Source organism: Durio zibethinus, chromosome 4 (assembly GCF_047325235.1).
Source record: "Durio zibethinus cultivar Kanyao isolate XHJ-2024 chromosome 4, ASM4732523v1, whole genome shotgun sequence".
NCBI classification, from domain to species: Eukaryota; Viridiplantae; Streptophyta; class Magnoliopsida; order Malvales; family Malvaceae; genus Durio; species Durio zibethinus.
Genome location: NC_143165.1, coordinates 9398285 through 9418769, shown reverse-complemented (window position 1 = coordinate 9418769; position 20485 = coordinate 9398285). Strand labels below are relative to the sequence as shown.

Genomic DNA, 20485 nt, shown 5'->3' with positions numbered 1-20485 from the left:
GGTGGTTCAACTTTACATCTATTTTTAAGTATTAATTTTAATATATTTAAAGTATGAGATTAAATTTTTTTTTATTTGTATCTCTCATATAATAAACTTACTTCGACACAATATTGATATTTGATCATTAGAAATGTTTATTCGGTTAATTTAATTAATTTTGAATCAAATTATTTAAAATTAAATTAATTAAATTATGTTATTTTATTTTTATTATCCCAATCGAATTAAATCACTCAATTAAAATAGAAATATAAACAATCTAATTGATCAATTAATAAGTATGTTTAATCAAATTGCCTTGAAAGGAAAAAAAAAGCCAATGTTCTTAATTAGCATAAAGATTTTTTATTTTGAGGAAATAGTTACAAGACAAGGCAGAGGGGAAGAGACCCTTTCAATGAAAAAGAAAGCAAAGAAACGAGGCAGAAATTTGTGAACACGTGTATTCTAAATGATACAGGTCATGTATAAAATTAACCATACCATTAGTACAATTATTTTCAAACCCTTAAAGATTAGAAAATGACAGAATTTAGTAGTTTTTAAATTAACATCAATGATTTTGCAATTTCATGCATTTTATTCTCAAGAATTATTAAAATCTTAGATGTTAAAATTTGGCAACTTTTAAGAGATAAAGGGCTAAAAATGATGAAAATTTTAGTTATTTTATGATATAATTACTAACCCCAATAAATAAATAAATAAAAGAAAAAGAAAATACAATACAATACAAAACAAAGAAAATGGTTATTAAAGTTTGTCATTAGGATCCATCCAAATCCCCCTGGTATAAGAAACTATTCATAAGAAAGCTAAAGTGTCAATTTTGGGAGAAAGAAAATGGGAAAAGAAAAAGGAAAAAAAAAAAAAAGAATTGTGACTTTTAGAAATAACGTGTAAAAATTTATACTTAACCTGAGATATTATTCATTTTGGCTCGAAAATCTCACGATTTTATCTTACAAAAAATATCTAATAAATTTAAATTTAAATTTTTATTAATATATCATAACAGATTTTTAAAATCTCCAATTATAAAATTAGGATGTTACATGATTAGATTGAAAGTGAATTTTGAGACCATCCATTCATGCCCACTACTCCATTTATTGACTTTGGGGGGGGGGGGGGAGAGGTAAGTTTAAAAGTGAATATTATACCTTACTGTTTGTTTGTATTATATACGTCTAAATTATAAAAATTATAACATCATAATTTATGTCGATATTTCAAATATAAAATATTTTTTTTTATTTTTATTAAATTTATATATAATTTTTATTAAGATTTTAAATCATATTTTTTTTGTATTGCGTCATGTCATTACGTAATATCTAAAATTGTCAAAGTGTAATAAATATGAATCCCACTTTTATCTCTCATGGATTTTGGTCCCAACTTCCCATTTATTCACATCTTACCTATTTCTCAATGATGTAGCAAAAATCAATCTCAAATTAGTAAATAATAAAGTAAAGGGTTGACAGCTACAAAATTCCAAAATTTCAAGTCCCATCCAAATGGCAACCTTGAATTTGATACAAATCATACAAAATCTTAAAAGCTTGGTTTGCTTACCTTAAGATTTCATATTAAGGTTTATTTAGTGGCTCTGATTTGCATGCAAAACAAGGTCTCTTTTGGAAAATAAATCCACATTTCATGTTACTCAAATCAATTTGATTCCTCTATAAAAAGGCCAAGCCCCTCAGTTGCTTGACCATACCAATTACCAACCTGTAATTCTCAAAGCATCCTTCCAATTTCAAGCCATTTGAAGTTCAAACTTCAAACTCAAATACCCAAAAGAGAGGTTCAAGAAATGGATCAAACAGAAAACCAGAAGCAACAATCATTGAGTCAGATCATAAAGCCTCAGTTTCACAGAAAACTTACTCAGTTGCTTATCTCAGCTTCTGTTTTTTCCCTATTCTTTTCTCATTCATATTGGCTTCCCTTGCTACATTCCTTGAACTTCAACTTACATAACACAATTCCTTTCCAGTTGTTTAGCCATACTATAGATAAAAATTTTATATTCCTTCTTTGCAATGGACTTCTTGTTTTTCTTGCAAAATACTCAGGAATAGGATCGATCAGTGGTGATCAGTCTTTCAAGAGCTATGAACATGTTCCGCAATCCGAGTCAACTGCTTTGGAGCCAAAAGCACCATTGTTGGGGAAGGAAGTTGCTTTGGAGAGTGCTGAGATGGAAGGAATACAAGAAGAGGAACAAGAAGAAGAAGATGGAGAAAAATGGGTTTTGAAGCCGAGTGTGGAAGAAGAAGAAGAAGAAGAAGAAGAAGAAGAGGAAGAAGAAAATGCCGCTTTTGTTGAGGAAGATGAAGAAGAGATGAACAAAAGGTTTGATGAGTTTATCAGAAAGATGAAAGAAGAACTAAGGGTTGAAGCTGGACAGCAATAGTCAAAGTTTAAGGATCTTGTGACGATTCCAAGTGGAATTAAAATCATCAGAATCTCTTTAATTTGCCTCTGATATTAGTAAATTGTTTGCTTTTCTGTTTCTCCCATAGACTATATTTTGTACAAAAATGCTAGTAGTAGTTTATGTAGTCTAGCTCATTTGTTTCTTTCTTTTTCTTCCCCTTCTTTGTGTAGTAAAATTTCTTGTTCCTTCAGAGGATTCAAGCTGCAGTTGCATGTAAAATTATGAATTTGGTTAGGTTAATATGTAATTTGGCCCCTGAAATATATTAATTTTAACAATTTGGTACTTATAAAACTTTGTTTCCGTTAAACATTTTGCATCATTGATTAATATCATTAGTCAAAATACTGAAATGGTAAATATTAACAAATAAAAATATGCTACATGTGATAATGCTATTGATTGTTTTTAGCACATCAGTTTTCCATTAACAAAATTAGTGTATAAGATAAAATGCTTAACGAAAATAAAATTCGGATACTTAATCATAAATTTCTTTCTATAAGTATCGAAAAATGATTCAGGAGTTAAATCACACATTAACCCATTTGGTTACACAATCTTAGCCTTATTTGTAATGCCCTATTTGCAAGGAAATGTGCTAACAAAGATCCAAACTAGATGCATCATAATCCAAATTTAATGAGTTCATAATCAAAATTTTTCTTGTAATTTGACAGAGACTACCTGAAACATAAATAAAAATTCCAGGTGGCAGAAGGCAGATCATGAACTGATTCAGAATATGATTGCCAACAAATCAACCAATCAGAAACAACCTATTGATGTACATGTGGATGATGAGAAAGAAAACATTAAAGGGTGTTCTCCAAGCCTCTATTTTATCATATGGTTCTTACCTGATATCAGGTCTCTTCAATTTCTGTCTTAAGCATTTAAATGATATTAATTTAGTGCTCCATTTGTATTAGACAGAAATGACCCTGTGAAAATTATGGCAATTAGGACTAGCTTTGACTATGAAAAGCACTGTAACAGCAATTGATATACTTCAGCCAAGGTAAATTGATTGATTTGTTTTGCTTTGTTGTTAGGGTGATTAACTTGACTTGGGCTTTCTTTTGGAAAATAGACAAAATGAAGGTAGGTAGAAGAAAATTTATGGATTAAGGAAGAGGCGAGAAAAAAATCGAAAAAATTAAAAATTAATTTTAAATTATAGTGTTCGGTTTGATTTGGATTAATTTTTTTTATTTGATTTAGATTAAGTTTTAATATTGAATATATATTAAGTTTAAATCGGATTTCAAATCGAAATACATAAAAAAAAATCAAATCAAACCGAATTATATATTTTTATTATTTTTATATATTTTTTAAATTTTTATAAAATAAAAATAATTATTTTATATATAAATCTATTTAAATTTATTAAAAATTTATTAAAATAATATATAAAATTTAAAAATAAATAAAATTTAACAACCAATAAACCTAACTAAATCGATAAAATTCGATTTGTATCAAATTAATTTAAAAAAATTTTAATTCAAATTCTGATTGAATTTTGAAAATCTATAATATTATACATCATTCAAAAAATTAAATCGAATTAGATTGAATCCAAACAATTATCCGTCATTATTATCAGCAGTTCGGCACACACCAATAGAATAATAGAAAATTGCCAATAATGCCATGTGGCAACTCTTTTGGATCCAAAGAAAAGGTTGAAACTTGATGAGGAAGCATTTCTGCCCGCATGCTTTTTCACCAGTAGCAGAAATGATAATGTCATGGAATCAATGGTTCATGTCCTAATCTAGATCCTGCAAACTGCCATCTCATAGAAAAAATCAAAAGGAAGAACAACACAAGTTAAAAGCTGAAAAAAACTGTTTGTTACAACAAAAAGACACACAAATTTGTATTTTCATAGCTGAAAATAGATTGAAATCTGTCATCTGATAACATTGTACAATCAATAGAAGTAACCATAGAATCAGTGATCCCTTTGGACCTCTGTGGCTAGAAACTGAGGAGCTTTCATTTTCAATCCCCTGGTTAGGATTTAAAACACGAAGCAACCTACTCTCCACCTGGGGTCCTCTTCAATGGAAAATCAAAGTAAAAAATGAATGAACATTGTTATTCACAAATCTGCATCAGTGAGAAAGCAAAGATTTGAACCTAACAAAACGTTAACTCTTTGTTTGGAACAGTGCAGTTCAGCTGGTAGGGTGTTAAATTCAGCATTTCTCACTTTTCATCAGGACTTTGGCGCCTACCTGAGCCATACACGTGAAGCATGAGGCAAACCATAGCCAGCAGGGTCCTTGAATGATCATAATGGCAAAGAGATTATTTTGGTTGAATGCCTTAGACATTTAATTTGGTCTAGATTCAGATTAATTGGACCTGATCCAAATGGATAAGCTTATTTTATTTTTATTTTTTTTATTTTGTATTTTATATTTTTATATTTTTATATTTATTTTATATTATATATATTTTTTATTTATATCTTATGTATTACTTATTTATTTATTTATTATTACTATTTATTAATATATATTTATTTTTTGTGTTAATATATATATTTATTATTACTTAGCTATTTATATATTATTATATATTGTATTTATTATTATTTATCTATTTATATATTATAATTTATCTATTATTTATTTTTATTTATCTGTTAATATTTTGATTTATCTTATTATTTTCTTTTAATTATCTATTAATATTTTTTATTTGATTTTTATTTTTTTTTCGATAGAGATTATAATTATTTTTAGAGAATCCTACCGTGAGTGGGGATTCAATCATAATCCATATTGGATTCAATTATTGAATCCCAATCTAAGAAGGAGTTGGGATTGATCAGAAACTTTTCTGATCAATCCCTATAAATAGATCCACGGATCAAAGGGAAAACACACAGAAAAAAAGGGACATTGGCTGAGAGAGAGTACACAGAAAAGAAACAAAAGCTAAAAAAGGTTTTGATGCATTACAACTGCTCTAGGAATCGGTGAGAATTTTTGAAGAATTTTTTTTACGAATTTTTTTTGGAAACTTTTAGAAAATTTTCAGATTTTGGTTGAATTTTTCGATGACTTTTTCGGCCAATTTTGAATTTTTCGGCTAACTTCTCAGTTTCTGGTGACTTTTTCAGAAATCAATCAGTTTTTCGATGAACTTCCTGCGAAAAACCCAGATTCTGACAAAAATTTTTAGAATCCGACGAGAATTTCACCGGAGTTCTTCGCGGTTTAGAGAGAAGGCAGAGGAAAAGAAGGGAAGAGAGAGAGAGATAGAAGGCTCGGTCTGTTAAAAAAACAAAAGGATTAGCCTTTTATACCCAGTGAAAACGATGCCATTTTGGCGTTAGTAAACCTAGAAGATCCTCGCATTTTGCCAAAATCTGACCCGACCCGAGCGTTAACCCGCTTTCGACCCGCGTGCGATCACGTCTCCAAACCGTTAGGCGAGCCGAGCCAACACCTCCGAGCCGCGTCTCCGAGCTATTTTTCTTCCTTAAGTCGAGCCGAGCCGCTAAGCCGAGCCGTTTCCAAGTTTTTTTTTCATTTTTCATTTTATTTTTTATATATTTATTTATTTTTATTTTTATTATTATTATTATTTATTTATTAGATTAGATTTGTTTAGTACTTTTTATTTTTATTTTATTTTCCTCTTTTTAATTTTATTATTTTATTTTCTTTAAATAAAATTCAAAAAAAAATATTTTTGAGGAAAAGTTGAAAGTATCAATTTTTCTTAAGAATAAGCTTTCAAAAATGGATTTTTAAGGAAAAGTTGAAAGTATCAATTTTTCTCGAAATTAAAATTTCTAAAAAATATTTTGAGAAAAGTTAAAAATATCAATTTTTCTTGCATAAAAGCAATCATTTTTTTTCTTTTTTATTTTCTTAAATTTTCTTTTAATGTTAAATAATCCGACGATGGAATCTCTGTAAGTGACACAGTAGTTTTCTTACATACTCTTGAGGTGAGGAGATTTTTTTAATTTTTTGCTAAAAGTATTAGAGTCAATTGAGAATAATTTTCAATAATTAATTACTTGGTAAATTTTTAAGGCTTATTGGATAACACAAAATTAAGCTGGTACCATTTTTTTATGGGCGTTGTGAGGGTGTTATAACATTCCTCACGCGTAACCGAACTCCCGAATCCTGTTCTGGTTAGTAGACCTGAACCTATTTTTTTAAGGACCCTTAAACTTAGGTGTTCCCTGAAAGGATAGATTCCTTAAGTGGCCAATCACACCTAGATAAAAAAGATTGGTGGTGACTCCTTAAGTCAATGTCTAGCGATGGATCTCCGGATCTAGACGTTATGACAGCTTGGCGACTCCACTGGAGATACTCTGAGAGTCAGGCCAGTAAATAAATTTGTGTTATCCAAAAGCCTAATAAAATTGAACCTTTTTGTATATATTTTATTTATTCATTCATGTTTATTTACTTTATTAATTATGTCATTCATATGCATGTGCATAACATGAGCTCTATACCCGAGCTCCGTCCCTCTAGGAGGGAGTAAAGTACCTATTGCTTTCGTGAGATCTAATGCCTCTATAGTGGCTAGTGAAATACTCCCACTCAAATTGAATCTTTTTCGCTTGTAGCCTATAATGAGTGAGGATTAGGGTGCCTTACTAGTCTGTGATAGGCAATAATGTAAAGAGCAATTTGGGAACCTTTAGACTTTAACCTCAAACCACATATAGTGAACCTTAAGAGTGCCTAACCTATAGATAGAGCCAGTACTCTTTTCTTTTTAGAATTGACTAAAAGCATATGATTCATTCTTCTTATTCTGTGTGACATTTTAATTTACTTAGTTATTTATTTATTTCTTTTTTCTGGGCATACTAACATTTTCTCTCATTTTTTTGCATTGGTTCATGCTCATATCATAAAGTTGCATAAAGAACATTTGCTTGAAAGACGGTCTTCAACAAAATTTTTTTCATGGACTCCACTGAACAACTAATTTGTTTTTTATTCGTATTAGCACCTTGTGAGACACCCAACGAAGTAAGAACCCAATCAAAAAAAATTCAATTGAGGATGAGAGATTGTTTACCAATCGGATATGATTCTACTTTGTTTCAAGAATCATCTATCTTCCTTAAACAAAATAATTTAAAGGATTTGAATGACATATAAAAGAAGATGAGTCCGTCAAGATAAGAGCAGTTTTGTCAGAGATACGATCATATAGCACACCTTCTAACAGTAGTTATTGATGATTAACTAATCAGAGCTACAACACAGTTTTGAGATCTTGCATATAAGTGTTTTATCTTTAATAAAGTTGATATGACTTCAACCATCGAAGAATATTCAAATTTATTGGGTTTGTACTTCAAGGCTTCTGACAAGATATATGTCAAAAAATACAAGTCAAGATTTCGTAAGGGTCTGGCTCAACTCATGGGGATAGACAAAGAAGTTATGGATTCACATACAAAGAAGAAATAAGAATAGGTTTGCCTACCTTGAAAGTTCTTTCATGAGTTTTTAGTGTAACATGCCAATAAAGAACGGGAGTTAGATATATTTACCTTAGCCATATACGGAATGGTGATCTTTCCAAAGGTTTTGGGTTATATTGAGATAGCGATGGTTGACTTCTTCGAAAATGTGATCAATGGCTGTAATCTTTCAACGGTAATATTAGCAGAAACTATCAGATCTTTAAGTTACTGTCATCGAAATGGAGGGCGCTTTATAGGTTGTATACAGTTATTGTACTTATGGATGAAAAGCTATTTCGAATGAGAAAAAGGTGTTTTCTCGAAGCTTTATATCCGTAATCAAACTTTGATCAAAGAATTTTGTGAAAGTGGGTGGTCAGAACGAAAGTTTAAAAAGGAATGGATAACTTTCCTATAAAAGTTGACCAGTGTTGATATAAGATGGTTGGCCCTATAGATGAATCATGAGCCTATGTTGTATCAATGTGGGGATAATACAGTGGTCCCAATTCTGGGTTTATGGGGAGTGACAAATTATGCATTACTTCTAGTGAGAAAGCAGTTTAAAGGAGAACAGTTCATTCTTATGACTTATGGACTTCATCAGTTAGATTTCTCTTATAGTGAGCCAAAAGTATTTCAAAGGATGAATGAGATGATTAAAGCATGGAAAAATCCTCGAAGAGTGAGTCTTGGATCGTTTACTGATAAAGTCACTCCAGGGTATTTGGTTTGGAGAGTAAAATGAAGACAAAAAATGGTATTCACTTATGAAAGCTTTCAACCGCCAATAGAAGAAAAACTTAAAGAGACACCATCAGAATTAGAGCTTGCAACAAAAAAATTTGAGTCTAAAAAGGGTAAGTTAAAGCAAAAAATCTAGAAGCTTCAAGAAGAAAAAGACCAGTGAAAAGATAGAGCTGAAAGTCATGAAGCTAGAGTTCACAAGATTGCTAGAAAGCGTGATATAGTTGTTGAAGACTTAGTAGAGCTACACTAAGAGCATAAAAGGTTATATGTGAGAGAAAGGGCCAAAGAGATAACCATTGTTGAGTTAACTGAGGAGAATGTAAGATTGAAGCAAGAGTACACTGAATTAGAAGAAGAAAGCACCTAAGTACAGACAAAGAATAACATGCTAAACAGTTATCTGAACAGGCTAAGATAAAAGTTGAATGAATAAGAAAACCACATTGTCGCATTAGTTAGGGAGCATAGAGAGTTATTATACCAAGTCTGGTGTGGTAAAAGAGAGAACTTAGGAAGATAAAAATACATTGAGCATCTAACAACCCAAATCCGTAAAGGGGCATACAAGGTAAGAGAGATGGTGGAAGAAGCAGAGGCATTGAAACAAATGGTGGCCTCAGTAGGAGAACATGGACAGTGTCTGTTAAACTTTATCAAAGAAGCCAAGGCTCAGTATGAATAGATCAAACAATTTTATGGTTATAATTCTTGGATGTTAAACTCAGTGTAAATAAAAGTTCTTTAGAATAAATGAAATTTTTTAGTTAAGTACCGTCTTTAAGGCAAATATTCTTTGCATACATGCATTTTTCATTCATTGCATTCTCATTCATTACACTTAACAAGGTAACCATGAGATAGTCATGCAAATTTACTAATTCTAAGATATGGTACTCAAGGTTCAAGGATAGCTCCATCTAGTGAGAACCCTGTCCATCGATACAACACAAGATCTAAAGCTAGACAAATGAAGCAGAAAAATTCTCACAGATTTGAAAAGCTAGAAAAAGCAGAGGAGAAGATTAAAAATGAGTTGAGTAAAATTTTGAATGCTTTCAATAAGCTAAATAAGGGAAAATAGTTAAAAAAAATACAAGCCAACAAGTTTTCTCATTACAAGAAGTGACCGACCTTTTGTACCCTTCAGGTTTTGGTCCACCTCAAGCCCAGTCTGCACAAAAAGTTCCACCCTAACACTTCGCATATCTTACATATCCTGGAATGCCATCAACCTTCAACTTAAGGCATTATCATAGCTATGTAAATTTTATGTTTACTGAAAAGGTAGTAGAATCGATTCTTGATCTAGATGATTTGAAAGAGAAAAAGAAAGAAAAAGCAAAAGTAATGGAGTCTCAGGGAGATCTAAAGATTAATATGTTAGAACAAAGGTTACGAGCTATGGAAGAAATTGGTTTCTATGGTTCAGTTGATGTTGTTGGGATTTGCTTAGTCCCTGATGTGGTCATTTCTCCTAAGTTCAAAGTATCAGAATTTAAAAAATATGATGACACAAAGTACCCAAAAACTCATATCACCATGTATTACCATAAGATGGCAGCCCATGCTCATTATGAAAAACTTTTGATGCATGTTTTTCAAGATAGCCTTATAGGCTCTACTGCCAGGTGGTATGTTCAGTTGGACAAAACCTGCATCTGTTCTTGGAGCGATATGGCTCATAACTTTATCAATCAATATCGACATATTATCGATTTGGCTCCTGATCGTTTATCTTTATAGAACCTAAAAAAAAAGGTAAACGAGTCTTTTAAAGAATACGCCCAGAGATAGAAGGATATAGCTTCTCAGGTACAATCTCTTCTGACTAAAAAAGAGACTATAGTGCTGTTTGTTAGCATTTTGAAACCTTTTTATTATGAAAAGATGATAGGAAATATAATAAAAAATTTTACTGATATGATAATTTCGAGAGAAATTATCGAAAGTACCATCAAGAATAGCAAGTTAGAAGGAAATGAAGCATTCAGCAAAAGAGTCTCAAAAAAGAAAAAGATTGAAGCTCAAGCTGTAAGCTTTGATATACAGTAATTTGGGGGTTATCAACCTTACTCACCATAAGGATACCTTCCATATTACTCTACTGTAAATAACACTTCTCCTTACTCGTACCAATCATTTGTACAGTCACCTTATCTTCAAACATATCAACCCTTTCTTAGGCCTCAGAATACCACATACAATCCTAACACTCAGCCTACCCCATGATCCTAAACTCGTCCAACTAACCCAATGGACGGTTCACGGGAGCAACGAACTACTCGTGAAAAACTTATATTTGACCCAATCTCAATGACTTATACAGAATTATATAAAGAGCTTTACGACAGTCATTTGATTGCTCTTAGTAAGTTAGAACCCCTCAAGCCACCTTACCCCAGGTGGTACGATCCCACAGCCCATTATGACTACCATTATGGGATTGCTGGTCACTCTACCAAAAATTACACTGCCCTAAAACATAAAGTGCAATGATTAATCAAGGATGAAATGATTAGCTTTGATACAAGAAGGGTGACTGCACCAAATATTAGTGGCAATCCCTTGCCTAATCATAATGTAAATGCCCTAAGTGAAGAACAGGAGCACCATTTGAAGAAAAAAGTGGCAGAGATTAAAACGCCTTTTAGTCAGCTGTTTGATATCTTATGAAAAGCTGACATGATACAACTAGTGAGTTCACACAATTATCATGAAGTATCTATAGTCGGTATTAGTTGTAAATATCATAGTAGAGCCATAGGCCACTCTATCAGAACTTATGAATAGTTTCACTAAAAGGTACAAAAACTCTTGGATTCATACCAGATGGAGGTCTATGAAAGAAGAGAAAACTTAAAAAGTATTGAGGTATCCATGACTGATAAGCCTACAAAGTTGTTTCCAAAGCCAGTGACAATTCATTATAGGAATAAGCCAAAGTCAATCATAGACAAACTCATTCCTAAGCCAGTAACTTTTAAAGTTTTGACTCTTTTTTCTTATAAGGGTGATAAAGCTATACTCTAGAGATATGGTTGTGATATAGTAGTTCAAAGGCAAGAAGGGGATGTCTCTAAAGTTGACACTTCTAATATAATTGGTGTAAGAGGTGTTATCCGAAATGAAAAGTGCTACACTTCAGAATGTTAGAGAAGGCTAGAAGAGAGAAAGCCAAAAAAAGAGAAAGACGAAATAATCTTGAATTAGAACCCGAGAAAGATCGCCTGAAATCGGTATCAAAAAAAGAGGTTTATGAATTTTTAAAACTGGTAAAACATAGTGAGTATTTAGTTATTGAACAATTAAATAAAATGCAGGCTTGAATCTCATTACTATTATTGCTACTAAACTCAGAGTCACATCGAAATGCCCTGCTGAAAGTGTTGAATCAAGTATACGTGATACATAATATATCTATTAAAAATGTGAATCACCTAGCTGAAAATCTAGTCATGCTGAATCATATTTTGTTCAGCGATGATGAGATTCCCTTAGAGGGAAAAAGAAATTCCAAAGCTTTGCATATCACGATCAAGTGCAAGAGCCACATCATAGCTAAAATCTTTATCGATAATGGCTCTGCTATCAATGTCATGCCTATGTTAACTTTGGCGAGGCTACCCATTGACTACTTTCATATGAAAGACAGTCAGATGATTGTGAAAGCTTTTGATGGGACTAGAAGAGAAGTCCTGAGGGATATCGAGATGCCCTTGCAAATTAGGCCATGCACTTTTAATGTGAAGTTTTAAGTGATGGATATCTCTCCATCTTACAACTGTCTATTAAAAAGGCCATGGATTCACATGGCAGGAGCTATGCCCTTTATCTTACACCAAAAGATCAAGTTTTAATATAGAAGGTCAATTAGTAGTGGTAGTTGGAGAGAAAGACATGCTAGTGACCCAACCATTGAATACTCCGTATGTAGGGGCTATCAAAGAAGCATTAGAATGCTCATACCGATCTTTTGAGCTAGTTAATTCTGTAGGTGAGAAACTTAAAAATCAACCTTTTTCAAGGATAGTGATGAGCCAAGTCATCAATAAGGGCTGGTATCCAAGATCAGGGCTGGACAAAAACTTGCAAGGAATAAAAGAACCCCCGACGGTGATAGACAATAGTGAAAAGTTAGGCTTGGGCTATGAGGTAGTAGAATGAGAGATCAAGAGAATGCCATAGGAAAAATAGTAAGACTAATGGTCATCCTGCATCTATATGAGACTTTCAGACTTGAAAGATTCATGTACCCAAATACAAAAAAAAAGCGTGAAAAAAGTTTTTGCCCAGTTAACCATTAATGTTATTGAAGATGAAGTGGGGCTTAATCAAGAGGGGTGGGTTCGCCTTTGTCCGCCAGATTATGAGCTAAATAATTGGAGTGCGATCGAGATGCTTGTGACTTTTGAAACTAATACAATGTAATTGTAACATCCCAATAGCTATTGCCCAAGGCATTGGGGTGATCTTTCTTGTTTGGGCTATTTATCTTTTATTATTTTTAATAAAAATTAGGGATGATGCATTTTCATTTATTTTTTCTTGTGTCTTCATTATTTCTATCTTTCCAAACACATCTTGTCAACATTCTCATTTCATTCAATTTCATGTCTTTAAATGAACATGAAGATAATTATGATAATAATCAAGAGGTTAGTTTTGAAAATTCAATTAACACTGATGAACTTGACAATGAAGAGAATTCTAAGAAATATGTTATGCCTTCGGACCTAATGCGATTGATTGAACAAGAAAATAAGCCAATTGAACCTCATTAGGAGATAGTTAACTTAGTGAATCTGAGAGATAAAGAGAATAAAAAAGATGTTAGAATTGATACTTTACTTTCATCAGGAGATAGACAATGATTGCCAAACCTATTTCGAGAATTCGTAGATATATTTGCTTAGTCTTACCAGGATATGCCAGGGCTAAGCATGAAGATAATGGAGCACAGATTACCTTTAAAGCCAGAATGTAAGCCAGTTCAACAGAAACTGAGACGAATGAAGCCTGAAATGCTACTAAAGATCAAAGAAGAGGTGAAAAAATAATTTGATGTAAGTTTTTTACAAGTGGCTAAGTATCCAGAACGGGTAGCCAATATAGTATCAGTTCTTAAGAAAGATAAAAAGGTATGAATGTGTGTAGACTATCATGATTTGAATAAGGCTAGTCCAAAAGATAACTTTCTTTTACCTCATATCAACACACTGGTAGATAACACGGCTAGGTATTTAATTTTCTCTTTTATAGATGGTTTTTCATGATATAATCAGATAAAAATGGTTACAGATGATATGGAAAAGATCACTTTTATGACTATATGAGGAACTTTTTGCTACAAGATCATACTTTTTGGGTTAAAGAATGCTGGGGCAACATATTAAAAGATCATGGTAACACTCTTCTATGACATGATGTACAAAGAGATCGAGGTGTATGTAGATGATATGATTACAAAATCTTGTGAGAATGATGATCATGTCACCAGCCTCAGAAAGTTATTTGAGAGATTGAGAAGGTTCCAACTCAAGTTAAACCCAGCCAAGTGCACTTTTGAGGTAAAGTCAGAAAAGTTACTAGGCTTTATGATCAGTGAAAGAGGAATTGAAGTCGATCCAGATAAGATACGGGCTATCAAAATTTGTCACCTCTAAGTACACCAAAAGAAGTTCAAGGTTTTTTTAGAAGATTGAATTACACTTCTCGATTTATCTCTCAACTTACCTATAAATGTGATCACATATTTAAGCTTTTTCGTAAGAATAATCCTAAAAAATGGAATGAAGAATGTCAAGAGGCTTTTGATAAAATTAAGCAATACTTGTCAAACCCTCTAGTGTTGGTGCCACCTGTTCCAGAAAAACCTTTAATTCTATACTTAACAATATGTAAAAATTCAATGAGATGTATGTTGAGACAACAAGATGAGTCTAGTCGAAAAGAGAAAGCTATTTACTATCTGAGTAAAAAGTTCACAGAGTACGAATCCTAGTATTCCTCATTGAAAAAAATATGTTGTGCATTAGCATGGACTGCCAAAAGACTCAAACAGTATATGCTCTATCATACCACATGGCTTATAGTAAAACTGAATCCAATTAAATATATTTTCGAGAAACCTTCTTTGTCTGGAAGAATTGCTAGATGGCAAATAATTCTCTCAGAGTATGATATTATATATGTGAGCCAAAAGGCAATAAAAAAAAGCATTATAGCGAAGTTCTTTGCAGATCGTGCTACTGAAGAGTATGAACCAATGAGGTTGGAATTCCCTGATGAAAACCTAACGACTATTTCCCAACTGGAGAAAGGAGGGCATGGACAAAAATGTTAGAGAATGTATTTTGATGGAAATACCAATGCCTTAGGACATGGAATTGGAGTAATTTTAATCTCTCCAGAAGAACAATACTACCCTGTAACAGTAAGGTTAAATTTTAATTACACAAATAACATTACTGAATACGAGGTATGTACCATAGGTTTACAGGCTGCTATAGATAGAAGAGTGAAAGCATTAAAAGTGTTCGGGACTTAGCTCTAGTTATATATCAATTGAAAAGGGAATGAGAGATGAGAAATTCAAAACTCATTCCATATCATAAGTATATTTTATAGTTGATAAAATAATTTGAAGATGTCCAGTTTGATCATTTACCTCGAGAAGAGAATCTGATTGTTGATGCATTGGCTACTCTGGCTGTAATAATTCAAATTAATGATAATACTGACATTCAACCAATCAAGCTAGATGTTAAAAATATGCCAGCTCATTACTTCATTGTAGAAGAGGAAGAAGATGGGAAACCCTGGTATTATGATATCCTACGGTACATTAAGGATCAGTAATACCCAGTTCAAACAACAAAAAATGATAAAAGGGTCATCCGAAGATTGACTATGAGCTTTTTCTTGGATGAAGATGTTTTATACAAAAGAAGTCGAGATCAAGTATTACTAAGATGCGTAAGTAAGGTTGAAGCGAGGAAAATTATTGAAGAGATACATGATGGAATATGTGAGGCACATACCAGTGGACATACGATGACGAGACAGATCATGATAGCAGGATATTACCGATTGATGATGGAGAGTGATTGCATTGACTATGCTCATAAATGTCAGATATATGCTGATAAGATCTATGCTTCGTCATCTGTTTTACATGTTATGGCACCACCTTGGTCATTCTTAATGTGGGGCATGGATGTCATTGGTCCTATCACCCCAAAGGCTTCTAACGGGCATAGATTCATTTTTGTGATGATAGATTACTTCACAAAATAGGTAGAGGCAACATCATATGTAAGTGTAACACGATCTGTGGTTTGTAAATTCATAAAAAAATATATCATCTGTAGATATAAACTTTCAAAAAAAATTATTTCAGATAATGTCAGGAATCTAAATAGTAAGATGATACAAGAAATATATGCTCAATACAATATCAAGCATCATAACTCGGTACCATACCGTTCGAAAATGAATGAGGCAGTTGAGGCAGCTGAGGCAGCCAATAAGAACATAAAAAGGATTCTAAAGAATATGACCAAGACTTATAAAGATTGGCATAAGAAGTTGTCATTTGCACTGCATGCATATCGAACATCAGTGCGTACCTCTACTTGGGCAACCTCATTTTCTTTGGTATATAGGATGGAAGCTGTACTACCAGTGAAAATGGAGATCCCGTCCTTGAAGGTTCTAAAAGAGGTTGGATTGGAAGAAGCTGAATGGATTCGATAACGTTATGAATAGTTAAATTTCATAGAAAAAAAGAGATTGACTGCACGTGCCATGGTCAGCTATATCAAAAAAGAATTATGAGGGCTCATGATAAAAAGATTTGACCCCGTCGCTTTCGAGAATAAGAGTTGGTCTTGAAGAGAATCCTTCCAATCCAGCACGATAATAGAGAAAAATGGACTCCAAATTAGAAAGGGCCGTATGTGGTGAAACAGGTTTTCTCAGGTAGAGCGCTAATACTAACTGAGATGGATGAAAATTATTTACCCCATCTTATAAATTCTGATGCTGTGAAAAAATACTATGCTTGAAAAAAAAATAAAAAAATAAAAAATGAAAAAAAGAAAAATAAAAAAAATGAATGAAAAAGGAAGACTCAAGGCGAAAATCCTAAAAGGACGGTTTGAGTCATAGAGGGTTATTTAAGTTGAAAACTTGAAAAAACAGCTTAGATAAAGAGAATACAGCATCAAATTTGAAAATTCGTTGGCATGGAGACTAGCAATTTTGGAGGAGCTCTAAGTTATTAAATACATCAAATGATTGGGTTTTCAAAAAAATCTTAAGATGTGTTATTATGATTATCCGATTGTTCATTTTTGGGCTTTGTCCCCCATACCTATCCTTGTAATTCTTCCTTGGCCAAAGTTTGCCAACATTTTGTTAATAAAAGATATTTTATTTCACTCTTTGTGTCCCTATTCTATTGACGGTTTCTCAACCGTTCTTATCTTTTTCCTCTTAATACTCTACAATGGAAGAAATGTGCAAATGCATTCTTACTTTTTGAGTTTGAAATAATGATTGATAAATGAATAATGGCATAAGAGATTTTTACATTATATTAAAAAAGTCAAGAGTGATAAAGGCAGAATCAAAATGTTTAGTTCTTGATAAAAACATTGAATTTGGAAAAAGATTTCCTACATGAAGAATGTGAGTGGAAGAGATGATTAAGAACTACACTGGCTCGATCTTAGAAGAGTAGCGTAATCTAGTTTTTAAATAATCAAAGGGTTTGATGCCCAAGAAAAGAGCTTGAGAAACTTGAGTACCACAGTTGAATAGAAATCAAGTAGCCAACATTCGCATAGCATGCATTGAATTTCACAGACATTGCATAGCATATACTACATTTAAGAAAATATAGTGCATAAATTCAAGAAGCAGGGGTATTTCAACATCCCACATAGAGAAAACAGATGTGAAGACATTTTCAAATTTGAGAAAAAGCTTGTTAGGTAAGTTTCTAATCCTTGAAATAGGATGTCTCTCGATATCAGGGTTGATTTATAAGACCTTTGGGCATAATCTCCTGAAATTCCTTCAAACATGATTTTCAACTCCTTTGGACATGATTTTTAATGAGCAATTTACTTTTCAAAGTCATTGAGCTTCTGATTAAAGGAGCCATTTATTTTTCAAAAGTCGTTGGGCCTCTGACTAAATGAGCCATTTATTTTTCAAAGTCGTTGAACCTTTGATTAGAGGAGCCATTTATTTTTCAAAAGTCATTTAGCCTCTGATTAGAGGAGTCATTATTTTCAAAGTCGTTGAGCCTCTGATTAGAGGAGCTTTGTTTATTTATTTTTGAAAGTCGTTGAGCCTCTGCTTAAAGGAGTTTTGATCAAATCTTTAACACAAAAAAATGAAAAAAGAGGTCGAGTTGAGTCTTGAATGGGTGTCTACATCTTTGCGCAATTTTTGTTTCACAGAAAATGTGCAAAGAGGGGTAACTATATACACCCAATTTAATCCAAGCCCAGATCAATTGGGCCTAGTCCAACTGGATAGGCCCATTTTGTTTTTATTTTTTATTTTGTATTTTATATTTTTATAATTTTATTTTTATTTTATATTTTATATTTTTTTCTATGTATCTTATGTATTACTTATTTATTTATTTATTATTACTATTTATTAATATTTATTTATTTATTTATTTGTGTTAATATATATATTTATTATTACTTAGCTATTTACATATTATTATATATATGTATTTATTATTATTTATCTATTTATATATTATAATTTATCTATTATTTATTTTCATTTATCTATTAATATTTTGATTTATCTGATTTTTTTTTTTAATTATCTATTAATATTTTTTATTTGATTTTTATTTTTATTTTTTTTTCGATGGAGATTGGAATTGTTTTTGGAGAGTCCTACCGTGAATGGGGATTCAATCAGAGTTCATATTGGATTCAATTATTGAATCTCAATCCAATGAGGACTTGGGATTGATCAGAAACTCTTCTAATCAATCCCTATAAATAGATCCACGGATCAAAGGGAAAACACACAGAAAAAAAGGAGACACTGGCTGAGAGAGAGTACATAGAGAAGAAACAGAAGCTAAAAAAGGTTTTGGTGTGTTAGAACAGCTTTAGGAATCGGTGAAAATTTTTAGAAAATTTTTTTTGTGAATTTTTTCTGAAAATTTTTGAAAATTTTCCAGATTTTGGTTAAAGTTTTTGACAACGTTTGAATTTTTTGATGACTTTTCCGGCCAAGTTTGAATTTTTTGGTCAACTTTTTAGTTTTCGGTGACTTTTCTAAAAATCGATCAGTTTTTCGACGAACTTCTGATGAAAAACCCAGATTTCGATGAAAATTTTCACAATCCGACGAGAATTTCACCGGAGTTCTTTACGGTTTAGAGAGAAGACAAAGGAAAATAAGGGAAGAGAGAGAGAGGGAAGGCTCGGTCTGTTGAAAAAATAAAGGGATTAGCTTTTTATACCCAATGAAAACGATGCCATTTTGGTATTAGTAAACCCAAAAGATCCACGCGTTTTATCAAGATTCGACCTGACCTGAGCGCCAACCTATTTTCGACCCACGTGCGACCCACGTCTTCGAGCCGTTAGCCAAGCCGAGCCGACACCCCCGAGCCAAACTGAGCCGCTAAGCCGAGTCGTTTTCAAGTTTTTTTTTTCATTTTTTATTTTATTTTTTTATATATTTATATATTTATTTATTATTATTATTTATTTATTATATTGTATTTGTTTAGTACTTTTTATTTTTATTTAATTTTCCTTTATTTTTATTTTCATTTTTTAAAATTTTATTATTTTATTTTCTTTAAATAAAATTCAAAAAATATATATTTTTGAGGAAAAGTTGAAAGTATCAATTTTCCTTAAGAATAAGTTTTCAAAAATGGATTTTTGAGAAAAAGTTGAAAGTACTAATTTTCCTCGAAATTAAAATTTCTAAAAAATATTTTAAGAAAAAGTTGAAAGTATCAATTTTTCTTGTACAAAAGTAATCTTTTTTTCCTCTTTTTTATTTTCTTAAATTTTCCTTTAATGTTAAATAATCCGACGATGGAGCCTCTGTAAGTGAAATAGTAGTTTTCTTGCATACTCTTAAGGTGAGGGGATTTTCTCAATTTTCTACTAAAAGTATTAGAATCAATTGAGAATAATTTCTAATAATTAATTACTTGGTAAATTTTTAAGGCTTATTAGATAACATAAAATTAAGTTGGTACCATCTTTCGATGGGCATTGTGAGGGTGCTATAACCTTCCTCACGCGTAACCAAACTCTCGAACCTTGTTCTGATTAGTAGACCTGAACCTATTTTTTTAGGGACCCTTAAACTTAGATGTTTCTTGAAAGGATAGATTCCTTAGGTGGCCAATGGCAACTAGATAAAAAAGATTGGTGGCGACTCCTTAAGTCAATGTCTAGCAATGGATCCCCGGATCTAGACGTTACGACAAATGTAACTAAGCGTTGATTTGGAGGTGTATGCAATTGGACAAATGCAATGCAGGCATAATAATCAATTATAATGTAGGGTCTCAAGCTAGAAATCAATGGCATGGCCCATGCAAATTTAACCCTACTCCAATAGAGATGTTTGAGAAGATTTATCCTAAGAACATTACAGATCAATAATTTAGCTTCATTCAACTAGTTTCCTGCCACTTTCGATGATCATGTATGTTCAAATTCAACTTCCCTCTAAATCGTTATCTATCACCACACTCAATATTTTGAGGTTCGCTTCAATCTTTCTTTTTACTGTCT

At 32.0% G+C, this 20485-nt stretch overlaps 1 protein-coding gene across 1 annotated transcript; it reads left to right on the top strand.

Annotated features, from left to right (window-relative positions):
- The first annotated feature begins 1752 nt into the window (after positions 1–1752).
- LOC149519095 (uncharacterized) lies at positions 1753–2705 on the top strand. Its single transcript, XM_089760321.1, has one exon. It carries the CDS (start codon positions 1829–1831, stop codon positions 2429–2431), a length of 603 nt encoding a protein of 200 aa, XP_089616447.1. The 5' UTR covers positions 1753–1828; the 3' UTR covers positions 2432–2705.
- Positions 2706–20485: the final 17780 nt, after the last annotated feature.

Excerpts from the sequence above, each read along its gene's own strand:
- LOC149519095 (XM_089760321.1), top strand. The coding sequence starts at position 1,829 with ATGGATCAAACAGAAAACCAGAAGCAACAATCATTGAGTCAGATCATA.